This window comes from Camellia sinensis, chromosome 5 (genome assembly GCF_055761805.1).
Source record: "Camellia sinensis isolate YWXY chromosome 5, ASM5576180v1, whole genome shotgun sequence".
Lineage (NCBI taxonomy): Eukaryota > Viridiplantae > Streptophyta > Magnoliopsida > Ericales > Theaceae > Camellia > Camellia sinensis.
The window spans coordinates 22,606,657-22,630,403 of record NC_138965.1 but is presented as its reverse complement, the minus strand read 5'-3'; the positions used below and the strand labels follow the sequence as shown (position 1 = coordinate 22,630,403).

General features: G+C 34.3%; 1 protein-coding gene across 1 annotated transcript; it reads right to left on the bottom strand.

Annotated features, from left to right (window-relative positions):
• Nucleotides 1–5,759: 5,759 nt before the first annotated feature.
• On the bottom strand, nucleotides 5,760–23,158 carry LOC114276787 (FIP1[V]-like protein). Its single transcript, XM_028218607.2, has 9 exons — nucleotides 21,946–23,158; nucleotides 20,224–20,480; nucleotides 14,079–14,205; nucleotides 13,936–14,004; nucleotides 13,672–13,812; nucleotides 13,352–13,453; nucleotides 12,914–13,254; nucleotides 10,504–12,151; nucleotides 5,760–7,010 (listed from the first exon to the last, which is right to left on the bottom strand). Exons 1-9 carry the CDS (start codon nucleotides 22,936–22,938, stop codon nucleotides 6,462–6,464), a joined length of 4,227 nt encoding a protein of 1,408 aa, XP_028074408.2. The 5' UTR covers nucleotides 22,939–23,158; the 3' UTR covers nucleotides 5,760–6,461.
• Nucleotides 23,159–23,747: the final 589 nt, after the last annotated feature.

Here is a 23,747-nt window from a genome sequence, read left to right as displayed (position 1 = left end):
CCATGGGATGAGTTATGTATTAAAACCTATCCTGACTTTCTCAAAAAAAAGGGAAAGGAATAATATGATAATCTTGATTTTCGCATTAATTATGTTTTAAGACTGATAGCAGATCGGTGTCTAGAAGCAAAGGCGAAAAAACAAATAAAAAATCAAATTTCCAACTCACAATATGGTCAAAAATGTTGTGATAAAATTTTGAAAAAAAATTGAAAAATTGGTTGTAATACATTTCCCAAGCGAAAAGGATTTTTCAAAAAACGCAGAAAATATAAATGGAAACCTTGGAAAAAGAATAAAACTTTTTCAAAAAAGAAAAAGTATATTCAAAAAACGTAGCCAACAAGTGTTTCAAAAAAGAAAACTTGTAAATGTTATATTTGTAACGAAGAGGGTCACTATGCACCCGAATGCCCAAAAGGGGGAAAAAGTGCAAAGAAAATGATCAAAGTTCTTGAACAAGATTTTGAAATAATATATGGCGAAGAAATTTCTGATGAAGAAGAAATCTTGTACGAAATTTCTAGTGATGAAGAAAGTTCAGATGAAGAACTAATCTTCATGATGACTAATATAGATAGTCAAGAAATATCTCAAAAAGCAGATAATATATCTCAAAAAGAATTACAAGCCATTCGACTTAGAGATGTAAACGGAGAAGAAAAAACTTTTATCGAAGAAGAATTAGCAAAATTCGAAAAAAATGCAAGAAGTTGCTGTGCCAGAAATTTATAAACTTTCGAAATTCAACTTCTTTTCAGCAAGAGTGTTTGAATAATACAGTGGTGACACTCAAGCAAAAAGGTCAGAAGAAGGAAATATTGATATTCCTTTTTTTGATAAGAAAAAGGTTGCAAGATGGAAAAAGAAATATTTTGAGATTCAATATATTCATATTGGATTAATACAGGTAATCATAACAACATTATTCCGCCAAGGGATAGATACTCCTATTTTGGTAGTAATTTTTGATAAAAGATTTTTCGACCCAATGAAAGTAATCATTGGAGGAATTCAATCTAATTTGGCTAATGGAGTAGTTTGGTTTAATGTTATACCAAATTTCTTGATTTCCATAAATGATCATAATCTTGAGGACACAGTCAAAATAAGAAATAAAACACAAGGATTAGGAATGAAATCTAATTCCCATGATTTGGCTATTCGTTGGAAAATAATTCACGAATTGACCAAATTTCCTGAAACAAAAACAATATCAAACGATAATAAAATCATTGAAATATTTGAACCAAGACCATTTCACATGGCAATCCAACCACATCTAATGAATTGGAGCGATTTAGAAGTCCCTTAACAATGGTTAATCCAAGACCTTGTAGGGCAAGGAGAATTGTCTAAAACAAAAAATCCTACAAAAATACAGATGCAAGCATCAAGAAAAAAAATTATATATTCAAAATACAGTTCCAAAAATTAAAAGATCAACTTCTGTATTTGAAAAAGATTTTTCTGACAAAGCATTTTCAAAATTAAGCATTGGTGAATCGAGTAATAATTCTAATCAAGAATCTATTACTTCAATAAATGTTCAAATTCCTATTTTTTCAGGAACAAGAAGACAATATGAACATATTAAGTATGCATATATGTATCATTTTCAAACAAAAAATAATGACATTATTTTTTCTTCAAGCCAAGGAAAAAGAAGATACACATATATATTGGGAACATTTAATTTTGCAGGTTATAAACCTTATAACCCCCAGTGTTCTAATAGACACAAGAGCTACAATCAGCTCATGTAAATGGAATACCATACTAAAAGAAAATTAGACATTAATGAAACATTCAATTTTGATTACTGGAATTGATGGAAACCATACTTCTATACAATTCAAGGCCAAAAATATAGCTATTTGGTTAAATGATAGCAAGTCCATTATACCAAAAATTCTTTGTTTTCCTTATATGCATAGAGACTTCCTTATTGGAAATAATTTTATATCTAAATACCTTCCAATGCAAATATAGGAAAAAGTCATTTTATTATAGCATAAACAATGTCTTAATTTATATTCCATTGTTAGAACAACGTAAATATATTTGTGATAAAAAGTTTGCGTCCGTTCAGCGTGGTGATTTAACTCCCATCATCAAAACTATTGATGAATCACATTGGATTTATAAAATTCTAGAAGAAAATTTTAGTGAAAATCCATTAAACTATGACGAAACGTAGTTCACGTTATTGTAGTTTGAAATTAAAAGACCCTAATATTATCATTAGAGTAAAACCAATGATCTACACTAGACAAGCTATAGACGAATTTGATATTCAACTTTAGGAACTTTTAGACAAAAAGTTAATTGAAGAAACTAGAAGCCCTTACTCTAGTCCAGCTTTTATGGTAAGAAACTATGCTAAAATTAATAGAGGAAAAGCCCGAATGGTAGTCAACTATAAACGGCTAAATGAAAATTTAAAATTTGATGGATATTTTATTCCACGAAAAGATGTTTTGATTAACTTAACCAAAGGATAAAAAATCTTTAGCAAATTTGATTGTAAGAGTGGATTTTGGAAAATTCAATTGACTGAAGAATCAAAAAAATTGACAGCTTTCAGTATACCTAGAGGATATTACCACTAGAATGTTATGCATTTTGGGTTAAATATAGCACCACAGATATTTCAACGGTGGGTGGATACAATTTTTAAAGATCATAAAGACTGTTGTGTAGTTTATATTGATGATATACTTATCTTCTCTAAAACCCGGGAGGAGCAAAAAAAACGTTTAAAATTACTTTGTGAAAAATTTCAAAAATACGGAATTATGTTATCACCAAAAAAGATTGAACTAGAAAGAGAATCAATTGAATTTTTTGAAATAATTTTAGACCAGAAAAGTTTAAAATTATAGGAACATATTTTGTCTGAAGTACAAGATTTTCCTGATACTCTTGAAAATATAACACAATTACAGAGTTTATTAAGTATTTTAAATTATGGACGAAATTTCATCAAAAATTTTTCAAAAATAGAAATTCCTTAGTTAACTATATTAAGGAAAAATGTTATTTTCGAATGGACAGTAAATGATGTTGCTTTAATTAAACAAATTAAAGAAAATGTTAAAATTTTACCAGATGTTTATCTTCCTAAAACAGGTGATAAATTAATTTTAGAAACAAATGCCTCAGAAGCATGCTGGGGATGTGTTCTTAAAGCAATACCAAGTAACTTATGGCATGATAAAGAGAAACCTTTATCAGAAAATGATATTAGACCAAGAAAAATCTAATACCCATAAAATTATAAAAAGAAGAACTAATTTGTGGATATAATTTTGGAACATTTAAACCAAATATACAGAAATATATTATTTTTGAAAAAGAATTACTTGCAATAAAATTGGCAATAAAAAGTTTTTCATACTTATTTACCCCCAGAAAAATTTATTGTACGCACTAATAATAAGACAGTAAGAGATTCCATGATCAATTAAAAACCTATTGAGCAAGGAAGGAGATTATCCTGGTATAATAAAATTTCTGAATATACTTTTAAGGTAGAATACCTTAAAGATACTAACAATTTTCTTGCAAATTTTCTTAATAGGAATTGTTTCAGAAAATTAAATTACTAAACATGTAATTTTAATTTTTTCGGAAGACCTCTAGACCAAGAGAAAAAAATGGATAAGGGTAAACAACCCGCTCAAAGAGATTGGGTGACAATTACAAAAAAAGCAACCCCCAGACAAGAAAAAGTTTATGTTGTGTTTGCAAAAAGACAACCTGAAATTTACACAGAATGGAATGAGTGCAATAAGCAAGTTTGCGGATTTCCAAGAGCAAGTTTTAAATCCTATGATAGCATGACCAAAACTAAAAAAGCTTTTTACAGTGCACCAGCTATACCTGTTTATCAAAATAATTTTGTCAAATGAGATCTAACACAATTCCAACTAATATTTAGACATCTAAATCAGATGAATCTGAAATAATTTTTTTTTTCAACCCTGGTATATCCAGAGAAATTTATACAAAACTCAATGGAGTTTGGAAAACTCACATTGTAGATAACAAAGTAAAATTTCAAAAACACATGGGAGTTTTGGCCAACAAATTAGTTGAGCAAACAGCTAAGTTAAAAGATGTACAAAACCTTTGTTTCAATATCCTTAAACAAATGAATTGGAATGAAGATTTTAATTTCGAAAAAATAAATAATTTTCTTCAGCATCAGACCTCATATCAGATGAGTTTTCTGATCTAGTTTTTGAACAAATAAAAAGAATTTGTCTTTTTGAACAAGCAAGAACTTTTCTTCCAAAAAAAAATTTTCTGTTAATCAAAAATCGAGTTGAAGATCATTGTGATAAGATTAGACAAATTTTAGAACGATCCTATGATAAATTAAATTTTAAAGATGGAATTTCCAAAATAACCATCATGGCAAACCATAACATGTTTTTTGAAGAAACAGATTGAGGTATAACTAATCAAGTTATTTTTCAAATTTTAGATCCAATCTAGTGGATAGAATATCCAATGATCATAAAAGCAATGCTCTCATGGGTAGTAAAAGGCTTCCGATGGAGTAAATATTTTACTTTCTGGATCTCTAGCACAATTTGTTGGCGAGAACGAAAATATTTTTTCCAACCATACCAAATTTGGTATATCAAAGAAACTGAAGATTTTGAATTTGAAGATGATTATTTGGATGAAGATCGTAGGAGGGAGTGATTGAAAAGTATTCACAAACTTCTCTTGACGGAATATTGGATAGACAGTCTAATAACTGTTTTACAGGCAACTTCTAATATTCATGGCTCAACAAAATTGCTATTCATGGTCACAGATGATAGAATATTATTTGTAACTCATTTTCCCATAACATATTAAAGGTCTCCTACACAAATTAATGACGCTCTGGACATATTATTAAATTTCAAAAAGAGAAATAATTTGGATCCTCCGTTAAAACTAGCCATGAACGTGGATGATGTAGAACAATTTCGGAATGAACAATACATCCAGGATCTTGATTCCCCTCCATTAGAGATTGATGAAGAATATCACAATCTCGTCAACAGGATGGAAACATAGTGGATCCCACTATCACATACAGTTGTCTCATGATCAACTCCAACCTTATCCAAGACATATGGAGCAACCTACATTATTAAATGAAAAGTGGTTAGACAAATCCTTTCAGCCAACGTTACAAGACAGAAAAGATCAGCCAAATCTTATCTGTTTCAGTCTATTCCTTTGAAAACCGAGGAGGGTAGAAAGTCATGTATATTTGTATAAAATTGTAACTTAGTTAGAGTTTGTTAGAACCTCCATAAATATATGTCTAGGTGTCATGTATCATTGTCAAGTTGTATTTATAAGCCTAAGTCTAGGCTAGTAAACTTTTGGAGTATAGACTTTTGAAAAATCTTGCAAATTTGGACGTATGTATTTGATAGTCTAACCAATTAGGTATGTATTAAATTTAGACTAGACTTTTTAATTTTGTTTGTTTATGGAGTTTTGTTCTATAAATTGACTTTTAAGCTAACATAATATAACAATGTAATTTCTCACTATCTCTTTGTTGCCTACATCTTTGCCTAATTTCTCTCTCTTAACTCCATAATAAAAATAGTAGAAAGAAGGCTCTTTTCCTTTTGTGAATACAACCAGAGAGTGAGAGAGAGTGAGTGCTCCACTTTTTGGAGAGTTGGTTCTTGAAACATATAATTGCAAATATATTGCCCAGTATATATTCACACAATCCATCACGAAAAAGAACCAAAGTGTTCCAAAACTGCATTTAAGTCAATCCTATCAAATACCATTATTCCAAACTTGCTATATCTACTAAGAAAAAGGGGCTCACTGCACTAGGTCATTTCCTCAATGTCAATGTTGACTAATCACCTGCTCTCTCTCTTCAATTACTTCTATATCTCTTTTGTTCCTTAAAACACAGAAAAGGAACATCAAAATAAAACAAAGTGACAAAAAATCTATCATACAGGTACAGAGAAAATCAAGCTACAATAAGTGCAGATCATCCATCTACATCGACCTCAATGACTTTCCTACTCCAGAGTAGAGGGGTCATTCTCTTTCAATTAAATGTTCCCTGCATTAAATTTCTTCGAATCTATGCCATACCGATACTTGACGCAGCCAGCATTAATCAAGTGCCTCGCCTTGTGGAGCGCCAGTTCAGGTCAGATATGGTTATTGGAACAACCAGGTCCTTTAAGTGACCCCCAAGAAAACTGGTATACAATCTCTATAAATGAATACACTCTACTTGTTACTAGGAACCAAAATTCTGAGTCACCATCAATGGCAAGGACAATGTTACATTCACTGTTATGTACACAATAAAGAAAGTGTATATGGCTGCAGAATAGTAATGCCACTAGCCCCGAAAAGCCTACACGAGGCACATTTTAACATTGAAAATTGGTTCCTTGATTTCACAATTAGTTGCTTATCCACCTCCGTTTCCGAGCTAGACGCTCCGGTTTGATCTCCGAGTCTGCACAGGCTTCATTTTGGGCTGAAGGCAATGGTTCACTCTCCATCTTTTTAATCACCATGGCTTCCTTTTCACTTGGCATTGGAAGCTTGAAACGCTCACTTCGTTTCTTCAACTTTGCCACTGTGTCCAAGTGTCTATCATCCAAGCATTTCACATCACCAACATCTTTTTGATCACCCAATGGATGTTGATTCTCAACGGTTTCAACTGTCTTGGAAGATTCATCTGGGAGCCTTCTGGCTAAGGAAGAAGAGCCACCATTGTTAAACTTGTCGATCTCTTTAACCTTCAAGGAAGATGATGACTTAGAGTTAACATTGAAATCCCTCTCCTTATGGCTTGTCCAGCGTTCCAATTTGGACCGTCCTCTTCTCGAATCTTGTCGCTCATCATCTGAAGAAGCATCTTCCCTATGTTTTTTGGAAGAGTGACGGTTCAGCAGAATCTCATGCTCACAGTTTGCGCGCTCAGTTGTGCCTTTCAATTTCATCTGAACAAAGGCAATGATAATCATCAAAAGCGAAAAACCACAAATATATAGAGCTGAATTCTCTAGGACATTTCCAATTATCCATAAGAAAGTAGAATAGTCAAAAACATCAATGTAATGTTGTCAAAGATACTTCATTGGGTCCTAGCATGGAGATTGACCACATACTGGTTAAATGATTGTAAGATTTTCTGGACTACCTCTGATAGTTACTGACCTTTACTCTTTTAGCGGAGGGATGGATTTTAGCTGAAACTGCTGAATACCACTTATTACATAGTACATACATCATATTTGAATAATGTATAGTTGGATAACCTGTTACCTTACAAATAATCAACAACCCCAAAGAAGCTATCACTAAAAAAGCCAACTATAAGGTTCCAGAATGTTTAATGATGGTCATCCAGATTGGGTCAAGGCTCAGGAAAGAATTATTTCAAATGTGGCTATTCGGGTTAAATCCATGAAGCAATTGAAAGATTTCTCTGTGAATGATTTTATGTTCAATTGTCAGAGCATTAAGGATTGTCTTTGAAGGTGTACAGGTCTGGTTTTGTTGGCAAATTTGGACTAAGAAATTTGTGTCTGAAAGGATGAGACCTGGTGCATGATTTACTGAAGGTGTAGGCTGTTATTGATGGTTGGTTTGGGGTCTGTTGTTGGGTGACTGTGTTGTTGTAAAAAATCCTGTTATTCTGTTCTTGTTTCGGTTGGTTTCTCACCAACCTTTGGTGTAGTGCTAACACATGATAGGGCTAGCTTCTCAATGCCAACCTAGTTGGGATCATTAAGTTTTTCTTTGACGCTTGCCGCACTTGCCTTTTCTTTATAAATTTTTTTACCAAATGTCTCACATGGGTGTGGTCTCACACCCATCTGAGACATTTGGTAGAATTTTTGGAGTATCTAGCATTACTCTTTTTTGATGTTTTACATCAATATATACTCATCGATCTCATCAATGTAGTCTTCTTTTCATCAATCAAAAAAAAAAAAAAAAAGTACCAGAATCTACATGCATAGATGAAATGTTGTGTAAAGGTTACTAAGGAAAGTTTGTAAATTGTAATTATACACATTTCAGAAAATACTTTTATAGCAATTAACTAAGGATGAAAATGTCTAAAAACAATTATAGACAACATTAAAGAAAAAAGACATCATAGATACTAATCTATGAAAATTAAGCTACGAATGATAATCTAACAAACACAACACACTGCAATCTTGCAATAATAAATTGGGCATTCACTAACACAAACAGTCTCAACTATAACCAATTCATGTAAAAAAAATGATATTAGCAGTGCAATCAAATGATGACTTTACTGAATGGGTGGGAGCAGTATCGAACACTACAGCAACAAATATAAAATTCCTCCCAACATCAAAGCTAACAGTTCAATGGGTAAGTTAAGATTCCCTAATTGAATCAAAATCTTAATCAACAAATTTTGTTTTTCTGTTTTCCCTGCGTATGAATCTCTTTCAATATAGATTTTTGTCCCTGTTTCTATCTTCTATGCACTAATAAATTTATCAGTAACCTAATTTATTTTACCAAACAATAGTTAGTGCAGCTAATGTCTTTGTGTCCTGATCCTCAAATCTCCTTTAAGGTCCTGGTTTTAAATCAAATTATCAATCAGACTCATGCTAGATCATGGTCGCAACTAATGAACATCAATGTTGATTTCAGTTTTCTTACAATTTCAGTGAAAGTTGAGAGTTTTTTTAAAGAAACTGCGTTGAATGGTGTAGACTGTAGACTAAAGAGTCGATATATGATGAATAATGTATACATGATCAACATGTGTTGTGAAAAAAAGTTTTAAAAGGCTTTACTGAGGCTCACTCGCCCTGAGGCTAAGGTAAAACGCATCAAGGCTTTTTTTTTGAGGCTATATCCCTCAAAAGCTTGTGCATCATAATCTGAGGCATGTGCCCTAGGTGCACCTTGTATGCCTTTTGTGCATAAGCATATGAAGTATACACCTTAGGCTCTTGTTAAACTGTCTAGCAAATGGTTTAAACATAAAAATGCAAAAAATAAAGAACCCTTTCACAACTACAATCTATAGGAGTAAATGATTAATAATAAAAAAAAACCACAAAATTAATGCTCAAGTGAGAAACTCAATCACTAAAGCTAAGTCAATTTCACTTCCAATAAAAGCAAGCTTTCTTCTCTATAGTGAAATGTTCAGTGCTTAATTTTATTTATTTATTTATTTATTTATTATTTTATAATATTTAATTTATTTACTAAATATTACAATTTATAATTTGAAATGCGTAAGCATCGCCTCATGGGGGGTAAAACGCCTCAAGTTATGCATTCACCTTTAAAAACTTTGGTTGTAAATACAGTGAACAAAGCAAGCTGACGAGAATATAAAATCAACAAGAAGCATTGAAAGTCAATCAAAAGTAGATCTGAATAAATGTTTACTACTACATGATACTTTATAGAAGAACTGCATATATACTAATTTAATAAAGGGGCCTGATAAAATTACACCTTATGTACGAATAGCAGCTACTACAACTACACTTGATGTGCAAATTGTAATTCTTACAAACCTCAAAATTCGATTGTAGTCAAGCAAATGTCAGGACTGTATCCCTCCTATGTTGTTATAGATTGGTAATTGAGTACCACCTCATCGACATCACAATTAATTTAAATGCTTCATTTGAACAGTTTATCTAGCAAAATTTAAGTTTGTTGAATGGACACTAGCCATATCTGTTCAAGTCAATACTTGATATGCAAAACAAGCACAATAAAAGTATAGATCCCAATACTGGGATTGGCAAAATATGAGCCCCTTTAAAAGTTATGAAGGGTTGTAAAAGTAACTACTCTTACTTCATTTCTGAAATTATAGCAATATATCAATGACTTTGGGATACCCCAGACTATTAAAAAACTAAAATTTCAAATATTATAAGAGGTATTACTGCAAATACCTTTTACTTATATGTCACTGATGGATCACTCACAGAAAAAAAAAGGTTAGAAAGAGAAAAGCAGAGAAGAGAGAGAAAAGGAGAATGGAAAGAAAAGAAGAAGCAGAAGATATGGTAAAAGGAGAAGACGAGAGAGAAAACTAAAACCACAAAAGTTGATACCTATATCTAAAACAAAAACCGTGATGAGACTACATGCACTTGATTAAATGTTTTCACATTTTCAGAGAAAATAAATTAAAAAATGTGACAAAATCCTCCCCATCCCTGGTGGTCCTTTTGTCACATATACACAAAGTTAACTGAAATGAATACTTCAACCAATCAATATTTAGTCAAGGAATCTACACCCAGATCTATTGGTTAGCTGTCATCAGGGTCAGACACCAAATATAGAGTAGAAATTTTTAAGGAATCTTTTCCTAAAGTATTAGTTCATTCCATAATAATTCAACACCTGGGGGAGGGTTTTTCCTCCGCAGAATGACATATTATTGTGTCAAGAGATGTAACATACCGGCTCATTCATCCGACCACTTTGTTCCTCTTGATTTCTCTTTGAAGGGCCCATGGAGTTTTGTTCATTACCGTCAGATTCTTTACTCTTCCTTGTGTTCTCTTTATGTTTTTTTTCATGCGCCCTATTGTTATCAGAACCACTCACAGCACGATCACGTGTACTTGCCCTTTCCTGCCTTGATCTTCTCTCATCAATGCTGGGTTGGTTTCCACGTGCATAGATATCTTCCCATCCCCTATGCTGCGAAAGACTTCCATCCTCAACCCGATCCCTCCTCTTAAGTTGCTCACCATGCCGCCCAGTGTCTTTAAATTGGTAATCTCTATCAGATCCCTTATACTCATCCTTCACTCTAGCATGGCTAATCCATGCTTTGTCTTCTGCAGCTTGTGCACTCCTTGCTCCTCCCCGTTCTTCTCTTTCCCGCTTTGATAAACTTTCTTCATGTGACTGTTTGATCATGTGCCTCTCCTCCCGCTCCCTCTGCCTCTCACCCCTCTCCTTGTGAATCCAGCTCTCTTCTTTGTGCCTGACAGAATGTTGATCATCATCTCTAGTTCTCACTTGGTCATCTCTCTTACGCAGATCCAAAGCATCATCCCTTTCTCGCTTTCGATGACTAGAGTTTTCTCTATGGCCCCGCAAGATTTCTTCCTTTTCAGAGTCCCTCCTTAAATGTCCCTCTTCTTTCTTTCTTTTTCTATGGGCATCATCCATGTTCTCATATCGACTCCTCATATTATCATCCCTTTCTCTGTGTCGTGATTGCACATCTTTATCATGATGGGCCCTTAAATTACCATTATCCAACTGTTTCCTCAACTGAAGATGTTCATCTTTGTCTATCCTCTCACTTTCTTGAACCCTGTTCCGGTGCCTTGAACCTATTTCATCACCACGCTCTCGCTTCCTTGTGTCTTCAGCTCTAATCCTCATACCATGTGGATCATCATCTTGCCGTTGCCACGAATTATCTCTCTCTTCTCTCTCTTTTCGCCTGTCTATACCCTCAGTTTTCCTGTGCGATTGATGGGCCAAGTGAGGATCCCAATCCCTATGAGAATAGGAATCATCCCTACCTTTTTCCACCAAACGATGTTTGACCATCTTATGTCTCTCGTCATGACCTCTTCTTCTGATACTTTGCTCATCTTCACTATGGGGTCGCTTCAAATTCACCATGCGTGAAGAACGTCCAAGCTGAGCAACTTCCTCGTCAACACTATCATGAAGCTTCTGATAATCCCTGCTGCTCCCTGATCTTCCTTTGCTGTTTTCACTACTTCTTGATGCCTTTAAGTCCCATCCATCATCAATTTCTTGAAGAGAAGATTGTTCAACTCGAGAACTTAACTTTTGCTTTTTCACAGAAGGCAAAGGATTTTTACCCATGTGTGTATCCGTTGTAGTTGTTGCATCCAAGGCCACTTCCTCCCTATCCATTCCAGAGCTTCTATCAGTCAGCACCAGCTCATCATGCAAACCATCACCATGTTCAGCATCAAGATTCTCAGCACTCCCAACAGTGACGGGAGATGATAATCGAGGGCTATGTTCTCCACCAATGCTTTCAACTGAACCTTCCTTCTGATTGTCACTACAGCTAATATTGGGGGATCTGTTCTGTGTTCTTCCCTTTGTCCGCCTGGATTAAGAAGAAAGTTAGATACTGGTAATACTTAACATCAGATGTAAATGAAAATTAGTTTAAATTAAGTGAATTTATTCGACATAAATATCATAGAAAAGTTGCACAACAGAAAAAAAAAAAAAAATCATAAGAATAATTGCAAGATGTGCCATTCGTTAGAAGAAGATATTGGTTAATTTGAGCAATAAAAACATTAGATATCTCGGCCACCAAATTAACACTACATACAACTTGAAAGGCATTCCTGAAGAGAAATGATTCAGTTCATGCTTCTCTTTCAATTCTTCAACAGGCATTCAATTCTTTACTTGATTTTTCTTGAACAAAATGAGCATTTTACAAGCACATTGTTTTTAATTAAGGCTAGAATGACAGTTAACATAATAAGAACATGATTTACTTATCATTCTATTTCAATTCCACAACATGCATTCAACTGTTTATAAGACTATATTCAGTTTCTCTCTTTTTTAAATGAGCTTTTTATAAGCACATAGTTTGTTATTTGCTATCTTTCCATTTTTCTCCTTGCTCACTGGCACATATGATATGACATAAATCATATATTAATCAAAATGCTTGTCTACAAAAGAGGGGACAAAAAAAAAAAAGATGAACAAAAAGTCAATTGAGTGCCTTCGACCAATTAACTTCCATGTGTAGTACAAAGAATTATCAGGCCAGCGAGAGTTAAATTGATTTAAGAACTTTATCCTCAAGAAAATTAATTGAATTTAATCCAACATCATTTCATACCTCTCCTCATAGAGGGTGTCTCCACCAGAATATGTAGACGTCTGACCCCTAGAATCGGGATACTGAACTGGTGCTTCTGGGGGCAAAGGCAAATTTTCATCTCCTTCGGTAAGGTTATCCTGAACAGAATTCACGAAGGGTGCTCTTCTTTCAATCAGTTCCCTCTTCCTACCATTATAGGCGAGTGGGGAACCATCAAAATGTACAGCATCTTCCTCTGCAACATCTCGTTCAATTTCATGGCCTCCTCTGAAATTCTCCCTTGAGCAATCATTTTCCGGCTGCTCTGTGACATCATTTCCCTGAAGGGAATCATCATCTGCTGAGTCCTGCAAGACAATCTGTTTCCCAAACAACATTGTGCAATTGTATTGCACATCATCAGAATAATAACATTGATATCAATGTGCTCAAGGACCGGATTGACCACTCACTCACCTCAATAATTGCATCAGAATCACGAATACGTGGTGGCCGAGTATCAATGGACGGGAGACGCTCACCATAACCAGTTTCCACCTGAATTGCTCTCCCAGTGGGCTGGTAGGAAATCACATAAACAAGTGAAACCAAAAACTGGCACAAGAAACTAACTTCATGTATTTGACGAGTTCCATTTTTTTTACTAGATACATTAAAATCTAAACAATGACCAAGGTATCTTCAGGACGAGGAAAATACGAAGAAAAAAGAAAAAAGAGAAGAAAAAAAAAAAAAACAGAAACAAAAAATACTACAAGATCTACACCAACACATACCAATGGTGGCCGCACACGTGCAGATCCTTTAGCTATATCACTTTGTCCAGCATCCATCTTCCCAAGATTTCCATTTTCAGGTGAGATATCATTAATACCTGCTGCTGCAGCTAATTCTGGTGGCAGATCTGGATCATACTCCTGAAATGAGAGCAATAAAAGATAAAAACTCCTTTGCTTGTTTTTTTAGCCACCACAAAAGGTGACTTAGGCAAGGAAAGATACTAATAGTCATGGATACACTATGAGAAAGCACTAAAATACCTGTTCTGTTCTCCCACTTTCATAGACACGAATTTTGCTTTGCATGGTTGCCTCCAGGCGAAGTTGTTCCTGCAGAATTTAAATTCAGCATCCTCTCAGCTTCCATCAATATAGAAAAGGACACAATGAAGGTTAATACTTACCAGCTGTTTGCAATAATCTTTCCAATTCTCCTCATTCATACCAAAGTTAAAAAAATCCGATATATCAATACCAGGGAGCCTCCATGGTTTTTCCTCAAAACTATTGACGTCAATGTCAAATATAGTCCTGTGAATAGTAGAGAAGGTCAACAGAAGAAATTTTTTCACATTTAAATGTATTTCCAACATGAAAAAAAATATATATATATATATACATAGTAAAACAACAAGCAGGTTACAGCATCTGAAGTTATGTAAACCAGAACTTCCTGCAACAGAAACAATGCTTGTTTCTGCAGCTTCTGCCGTGCTAAAATGCAACGCATTACAAACGCGCAAAAAATGAAAAACAAACTCATCAAGAATAACTGTTGGAATTCAGCAAAAGCTAAGTCCAGACTGTAAGATAAAAAACATGAAGGTAAGATGGGATTTTTTTTTTTTTTCTTCTTTGGTGGGAGGGCGGGGAAGCCTTCAAAGGAACAGATTAACTAATTGGAAAAGCCATTTACAGTGTTTATTTATTATATCGCAAGTTCTATAAGACAGCTACAAGGCCAGCAATGTTGTGAGAAAAAATGTCAAGAGATGTCCTGATTCGGAAGGCCATTTACATTTTTTTTAATATCATATCCCCTACTCGTAGAAAAGAAAGTTCTATGAGACAGCTACAAGGCCAGCAATGTTGTAAGATACAAAATGTTGGGCAGCAAATAATGAGTGAGTTACAAGCGATGACAAAATAGGAAATAATGTTTTTGTAGGAAGTTGGAAGTGGCACCAATAGAAGATTAAATAAGGCTATATTTGTTTAGAAAGTGTAGGTACAAGTGTCCATCTCCATGCGCCACATGTTTGCTTCTTGATTAGACACATGGACCAATAATGCAAAGCCACATGAACATCCCTGGACAAGCCAGCAGACTAAGGTTGGTTCATGAAATATCTTATCACCACGAAGATTGCTTGGTGTCACTGAGCAACTGCCAATTGTCACATGGTCTCCATGATCATCTACAACGAGCAGCTACCAACGATGGCTTACCAAATCGCCCTCACCGATCAGCCACCATGCAGTTGCTCGGCTCCACAAATCAGCCCATAAAAATCAGTCTCCAATGAAACTTTCCGGCTTCACAATTTGTCACAATGATCAAGCATCTCTACCATTCATTGGCCAAGCGACCTTCCAGCAGATATCCAAGCTTCAACTGGTTTTCAAGTGTTAACCTAGGCTGGCAACAATGCCTAGGACATCTGATTGGGATTAAAGAATGTGGCTTCAAGTCTAGCAGCAAGGGACAACTGTCAAGGTTTCTTGGTCTACCCTCCAGGGTGGCGCCACCTGGACCGGTTGTAGAGAGAGAGAGAGAGAGAGAGGCTTTGACTAAGACATTTGATATCTTAGATGGCATACTAAGAAGCACAAACACTTTTATGGAAGAGGCATGTCATGTCCGACACAACACTCCTAAAAGAGTCTCTAACACTTCTTCAACATGTCTTAATTGAAAACTTAAATTCTATCATACACTCTATAGATACTTTGGCAACATTTTTTGAACCTTCTTAACACGACCTATGTGATGAATATCTTCACAGTAACAATGTTCTGCAAGCAGAGTTTAAGGTTTTCTTGAAAGAAATCTCAGGAAAAAGAACTTAGGTTTACTCTTTAAAGGTCGTAGTGCAAGCAGAGTTTCAACATGATTTTTATGTGTCAACTTAAGTGTGAAACATATACTCCACGGCACAATGTAGAAATTGAATGCTGCAAGAAATTACTTTTTTTTTTTTTTGGTAAATTACTTTTTATTGAAAAAACAAAACAATACAATAAGCTAGGATTTCTCATAGTCAATCTCTTTCATCTACAACTCAATCACTAAGTATCTTTTGGGTGAAACAGCCCATTCTAAGCGCACAACCAGTTAAAGGGATTTTTAACATTTCTAAAGGAACACAGACTATTCCTTAAATCATTCTCAATTCTGCAAGCTATAGTGGTAGTATTTACCCCCTTTCTTTGCAAAATTCCTTGACTCTCCCCTCAGACCATAGGCTCTAGACAATTGCAGCCAAACACAATCTCAGAATAATTTTCTTAAAGGAGCCTCCTTTACGGTTATTCAGAACCTAAATCTTCTCTCCCCGGAGGAGATGGGTGAGGCGGAGGGGCTGGGTGGAGAAGAAGGGTGGTGGCAGAGAGGCGGTGACGGTGGTGGGCCAGTGGAGGTGGTGGTGATGGGATGGGTGTGTAATGAAAAATTAGGTTTTCAAATTGGGGATGATAGTTCATTTTGGTAATTTTAGATAGAAATAGAAATATAATAAAAATTAAATTAAATTAAAGGGTGTGGAGAGTAGGAAGTGTGGTGTAAGTAGAATTACCCTCCACGCAAACATCCTCCCAAAATCGGACATTGACCCAATTTCCCACTTTGAAAATATTGGAGGGGCAGCAGATCAATCCATTCGAAGGGGAAGCAAAGAAGCAAGCAGGCAAAGCAAGGGAAGAGCGATCTAATGAGCAGGAGGAAGTATCAGTCAGCCCTAGAAACTATCTGATAAAGGATTAAGGTACGTATGTTCTTTTTATTTATTTATTTATGGAGATTGATTGTGATAGCCCTCTCGATACTTATTGGAACTTTGCAACTAGTGGCCAGTTCTCGTTGCTAGAGCATTTTTCCAGTGCACGAAGCCCCAACGAGAGCTAGGGAAGTTCAGTCTTTGAAACCACCGATCTGCATAGGTAAGTAGCAGCTATCTCAGAGGAAGGATGCGAAAAATGGATTCCCAATGTAAGAGTCCCAGCCATTACTTTGAACCCAATTTTGCTTTTAATAATGGAATGCCATAATGAATCACATTCAATAGGAAATTTCCATAACCATTTTCTTAGAAAAGCAATGTTTCTAGACACAATCTTACCAATAGCGAGACCTGCTATCATTCTTGGAAGTGAAACAACCTCCCAATTCACTAAATGTTACCAATCTATCTCTCACCTTAATCGACAACCCTCATTTTCAAATGTGATATTTTAATGTTTCCCGCCTTTTATGCCATCAAGCATAGTTACAACAACCACATAACAATCCTAAAGCAATCCTTCTACGATTGAAATCCTCTACAATATTCTCTCCTAGGCTATGTTACACGAACTCTTCAAAACAAATCAAATACCCATTTCGGACACCTGACACTTGAACAAAGGTATGGAATATGTGTCGGATATTTCTTATATAATTGTATATAATACTATTATTATATATACATATTGTTGTATAATTATTATAAATGGCTTTCTGACACTGTAAATTATATATAACACCATTTTATCTCACATACTTGATAAAAAATATAAAAATATGATATTTTTTTACCGAGTCTGCGTACCCTTAAATTTATGATTTGACAAGTCTGACCTCTAAATACATATCCACATCCAACACTCGTACCCAAGTCCATGTAACATAGCTCCCAAGCTCTCCCTTTGAATCAATTCAAGAAGATAACAAAACATGATACCCTTCAGGTAGTTTCATCGCCATAAATTATCATCACCATATCATTTTAAGTTCAACTGCCATAGTATTACTATAAAGAACTTTCCAAGACCTGTCATTTGCTTACTCATGCCTATCCTAAAGACCTACAAATAAGGTTTCAAGAAGCGGTGTTATGTAACGATTGCGACAGTAGGCGCTACTTGTTACACCCGCTTTTGCGGTATGACGGAAATTTGCATGTGTAACGGCCATTTTGGTGCTACATAACGGCCGTAGCGGTACTGTAACGGCCTGTTACACATCATTATACACTTTTACAATAGGGCAAATTACACTAACACTCCCTATAGTTTGGAGTTTGTGTCACTTTGGTCCCTAACTTTTCAATTGTGACACATTTGGCTTTGAATTTTGAATCTTATTCCAAATAAGGACAATTGAAGATACCATTGGACTTTTCAAGGGTAAAATCGTCAATTTGACAAAATATAAACTAATTTGACAAAAATAAATGTCAAAATTTTTTTTTAAAATTTTTAAAAATTATTTCAACCCACCAAAGATAAAATTATGTAAAATTAATAAATCTTTTAGACATATATTTATTTATTTATTTTACCAAATTAATTTTTATTATATATTTAGATGATGATCATGAAATGTATAGTTGTTAAGCTTTTAATGTGTAATCGATATATTTACTATATGAAATGTTTTTAGTTTTGAATTTTTTTATTTAATGGATTGGTTTAATAATGATATCAAAGTTGTCGCCAAATTTGACTTTTGGAAAAACATAAACTAATTTAATGAAAACAAAAACAACCACCCATTACACGATTATCATCCAAACACATAATAAAAATTAATTTGGTAAAAAAAAAAAATAAAATAAATGTCTAAAAGATTTATCAATTTTTCATAATTTTATCCTTAGCAGGTAGAAATAATTTTTAAAAATTCAAAAATATTTTTTTGACATTTATTTTTGTCAAATTAGTTTATATTTTATCAAATTGACGCTTATGCCCTTGAAAAATCCAATAGTATCTTCAATTGTCCTTATTTGGAACAAGATTCAAAATTCAGGGTCAATTATGTCACAATTGAAAAATCCAGGACCAAAATGACACAAACCCCAAACTATAGGGACCGTTACTATAATCAACCCTTTACAATATTTTGAATAGTTTCCTTTCCAGAAAAAAATAAATAAATAAATAAAATAAAAATTACAAAGAAAGAATGAATACTCAATTAATCCAAACCCAAAGAAAAGGCCTTGTATGAATTTTTTTTCATTATAATTTTTTTAAAATTTTTATTTCATTACATTAGCATGTAAAATAAAAAATATATAAACAATGGTTGCATTTATTTTTATAATCATTTATTTAATATTTAATAGTAAATATTTTTTATTTTGTTACCATAATGTGTTGTCTAAAAAATGTCTTTTAAAAAAATAAATAAAATTAGTAGCTCAAATAATTTTTGTTTATGACATAATTTTTATTTTTATAATCATTTCATTTACTAATTGTAAATATTTTTTATTTAGTTAGTTTAAGTTTTGGTCAAAAATAATTTTGTAGACATTTAAAATCAATTATTTTTAAAGTCATTAACTATTGAAATAAAATGTAAAAAACTCATTTTATAGTGATTTAAAAATATGAAAAATATTGGATCATATTTAAAAATTAACAAAAATTGATCAAAATCTATTTTAATCCCCAATAAATGTGATTTTGGAAAAATATAAAATATGCTTATCAGTAACTTTTTTCAAATTGTGAGAAAAATAAAAAAAAAATTCACGGTTCCGGTTACCGCAACAGTTACACTACGGCATTTACACATCGCAACCGCAACCGCAACTGCAACCGCAACCGCGTCACCACAACCGTTACGGTGACTGCAACCGCTTTTTGAAACCTTGCCTACAAAGCATTACTCCTTATGTGATTCTATATTAGAATACATCATCCTTTCTAACCTTAAATCTCAGTGGCAAAAGACATACATTACGAAACAATAAGGGAATGAGGGATATTTTTGAAATTTTACATGAAGACTCAACAAAATCAAAATGACCAAAATACACGCATGATCTAAAAGTAAGCATTTTGTAACATTTTGGTTCTTAAAATATGCGCTTTATTTCATCTGTCTCCAAGCTATGCACTTTCGTATATTTTTTTACCCTAATCTGTTAATTTTGTTGTACTTTATGTAAAATTATGAAAAAACCCCTTCTCCACGTAACTAACTTTGAACGGTGTTTGATTCTAGGGACTAAGGTGTAACAAATCACATACTTTGAGGATCAAAGTAAAACAATTAAAAGATTGAGGACTAAACTGTAACAAAACAAATACTTTAAGAATCATTTATGTATTTAACCCAAAAAGGAACAAAGTCAATTGACTCGTCCTTTTAGCATTTGTTAGTTGATTAGACATGATCTAGTAAATTCAAGACTCTAAAAAGAAGCATCAATATTATAACCATAGCAGATTTGTTTAAGTTAATATGCTCAACTAATAATAACACATTCCATCATCAAAACAAAGCATAATTAAGCACTTAAATAATATATTTGGCAAGTGCAACTATATGAAGGTTACTTGTGTGATGGAAGTGTGAAATCCAACCCACTGCCAAAACCACGTCCTGATGTATTGTTCCCCCAAACAGGTGTTCCAAACCCTGGAACAAAACCTTTCTGCATTGGAGAAGCATTTTTTATTCCTGTTGGCCGCCAATCACCTCTACCACGACCGACAACAGGTCCCATGTTGACTGGCGGACGAACTTGACCTGGGGCTCCTCCAGGGCCAACAGGAGCTGCTCCAGGCATCAGAGCTGCACCAGGTCTCACATACTGCACAGTTTGAAAATAAAAAATAAAAAAATTGACGATAAAGCTAGCACTTAACAAAGAGGAAAAAGAGATTAATTGACACAAGCTTGCAATAACAATGATTTAAACATCTTATGGCAAAATTTTGCAGTTATGAGTATCAAACAAAATCAATGGAATGTCCAGATAATGAATTTGTAAGCATCCACATGCACGAACATCCCAATTTCAAGACAACAGTAACTTTTCACTATGTTTAGAATTATAGAGATCATTAAATTATTTCAAGTTACATCCAGGCATTTAAAATCTACTTTACAGGAAATGGATTTCATAAAAGAAACAAAGAAAATAAAGATAATTTACACAAGAAGGCCATAAAGAGAAAAGCATTTCTGACCAAAAAGCAAGAAGAAATGGACATTAGGAGTGCAGACCATGATAGCTTTTACACTTTTTTCATTATCATGTAAATCAGAAGATTTACCGGAGCGTATAAGGCAGAAAAGGCAATTTCCATAAGTCTTGCCTGCGTGCTTGCCTGACTATCTTGAAATATGCATTTGGAAAGAAAATAAACCAAAAAAATAAAAACAAAATGTATTCACTTAGCTAAAAATCAAATTTGGAAGTTTATACATCTTGGAATTGCTAAAACTTTATCAATACAATTTATTGCAATAGTTTGAATAAATTTAGCCAACTGTGTGATGCGCTTTTTCTAATCGCATAATCTGGCCTTGACCAAGCAAGAGTAACTTGTTTTTAAATTGCATTATTCACATGGTTTGTGGGCACCAAAAATGCAAGACTGGTGGCCTCTTTCAACTACCAAGGTAAGCTATGCCTCAACGAAACTCACGGAGAAAACTGCACGAAACTGTTCAGCCAATCTAGAACCGTCCAGTGAGCAAGGCCTGATTTAATCAAAATTAACTGGCAAACATGAACTATCGTAGCACAAGTATGCCACTGCCACCTGCTTTTGCATCTAAGATAGTACAGCCCATAAAATTAAGGGACTCCCATCCCATGTTTAAAGCTGGAAGAGATTTTTCAGTAAATAAACAACACATCCACATGTACAGCTGATTCTAAACATATGGAGTAGTCGTCATCATCAAGCTGTTACCCCGGCGGTAATAATTTAGTTTCATTTTAAAATTGGAAAAGGATATTTTGCTTAATTACAGTATTGACTTTGGAATCTGTAAATTTGGAGGCAATTGCATTTTATAAGCAAAAATGGCAACTGTACAATAATAAATCCCACTATCTGTGGTCACTGTTTTTATTCAAATCTTTCCAAACAACATATTGAAAAGCATATACAAGGACATTGATCAACATTGTGAGCACTATGTTTCCACAACATTAATGAACCCAGTATCATTTTAAGTATACAACAATTACAATTCAGATTACATTTCAAATTCTCATCAAACAAGGGGAAAACACAAAACCCCACATGTACAACATCACTGACCTTAAACTGAGAATGATATGGCTGATATGGATGATTGCTGTACCCAATCTTTGGCGGAACAACCATTCCTCCATTCACTTTGGCTGCATCACCTACTTCTTTTCTCTCACCGTCTGCCGCCTGTGCTACATCTTCACCCCACTCTTGCTCTTCCATTGGCTGATGACCCGGTTCGCTATAAGTAACAATAACTAAAGGATCACCATCTTCGTCCTCATCATCACTTCCCATCACTCCAGTCTTTCCCATCGCCATTGGTCCGTGGTTGTTATCATTCAATACAATCTGCAAATCATCCTCACTATCACTGTCCCAATCATCCCCCTCGGCGCTGGCTTCATCCCGCATCACAAAATTCGAGTTACCTCGATTATCCATAGCATCCAAAACCCCGGGAATTGATAGACCAGGTATCAGTGGCTCCGAACCCAAATCTCCAATCCCAGTATTAATCTCTTGTACATCAAATTTCTCAAAATTATCGTTTTTATCCATAGAACCCTCATCTTTTGCAACCAATAGATCATCTTTATCATCTCTCTCCTCAACAACAACAACATCAATCTCGGACTCATCCATCAAGTTTGGAAATTTCACATCACCGCAACTCTCCAAAACCCTAGGCACACTTGGCTCCGGCAAATCCGACCCCAAATTACTCACCCCCTCAGCTAAACCTTCTTCTATGTCCACTTCTTGACTTTGCTGCTTACCATCCAAATCCAAATTCAAATTCAAATTCCGATGAGAATCGGAACTTGAGGCGAGACCCAGTTCGGGGGCAGCCTTATCGGAGTTGAAAACTAGGGTTTGGTTCTGGTGAGAGCTGGTGAAATTGAAATTAGGGTTAGAATTAGGAGCTCCCGAGAGAATATCTTCATCATCGCTCTGAATGTTGAGATCGATCGGGCGGTTCTGAGAGAGAGCCGAGGATTCGAGGGGTCTGAGGACGTCAGTGTACAGATCTCCGAACTCGTCGTCGTCGTCCTCCATGAGAGAGAGAGAGACAGACAGACAGCTTTTTATACAGAGGATGATGATGGGTTTTGAGGTTTGTGTTAGCACAAAAATTTGAGAATGTAAATGGGATTTTATTTATATATATATATATATATAGAGAGAGAGAGAGAGAGAGAGAGAGGGGAAGATCTAGATTGGTTATGATATCATCTTAATTTGATTTGGTATTTTGAAGATTGCAATTTATGAATTTAGATTGTACCATAAATTTTAATAATGTTAAATAATTTATAATTTTATGACTCAAAAAATTTAACTTACTTAAAATAACATCGTTTTAAGTGTAAAATAATTTTGATAAATTTAAATTATTTAAATCACAAAATTTTATACTGTCAAACATTTTTCTAAGAGTAATGCTAGAGATCCCAAATATTCTACCAAAAGTTTTACCAAATGTCTCACATGGGTGTGGGATCCACACAATGTGGGTCCCATGTGAGTCCCACACCCATGTGAGACATTTGGTAAAACTTTTGGTAGAATTTTTGGGGCCTCTAGCATATTTGTTTTTCCAAATGAAAAGTTGTTTTCATGCTCTTGCGTGATGCTTCCACGTTGCCAAGTAGTAGTATTTGTACAAATTTATGAGATCATTGAGGTGAGATGAGATTCTCTCTAATGCCCAATGTTTTCAGTTAGGGAGCGGGATAACTGTTGTGCCCCCTCCCTGCTGTGTGCTGTTGTACCGTAAAATGGTATAGTTTGATATTTAATTTTTTTTTTTAAATTTATGTTTTTTATTTTAGGATTTAGGATTTATTTTTTTTAATTTAGGGTTT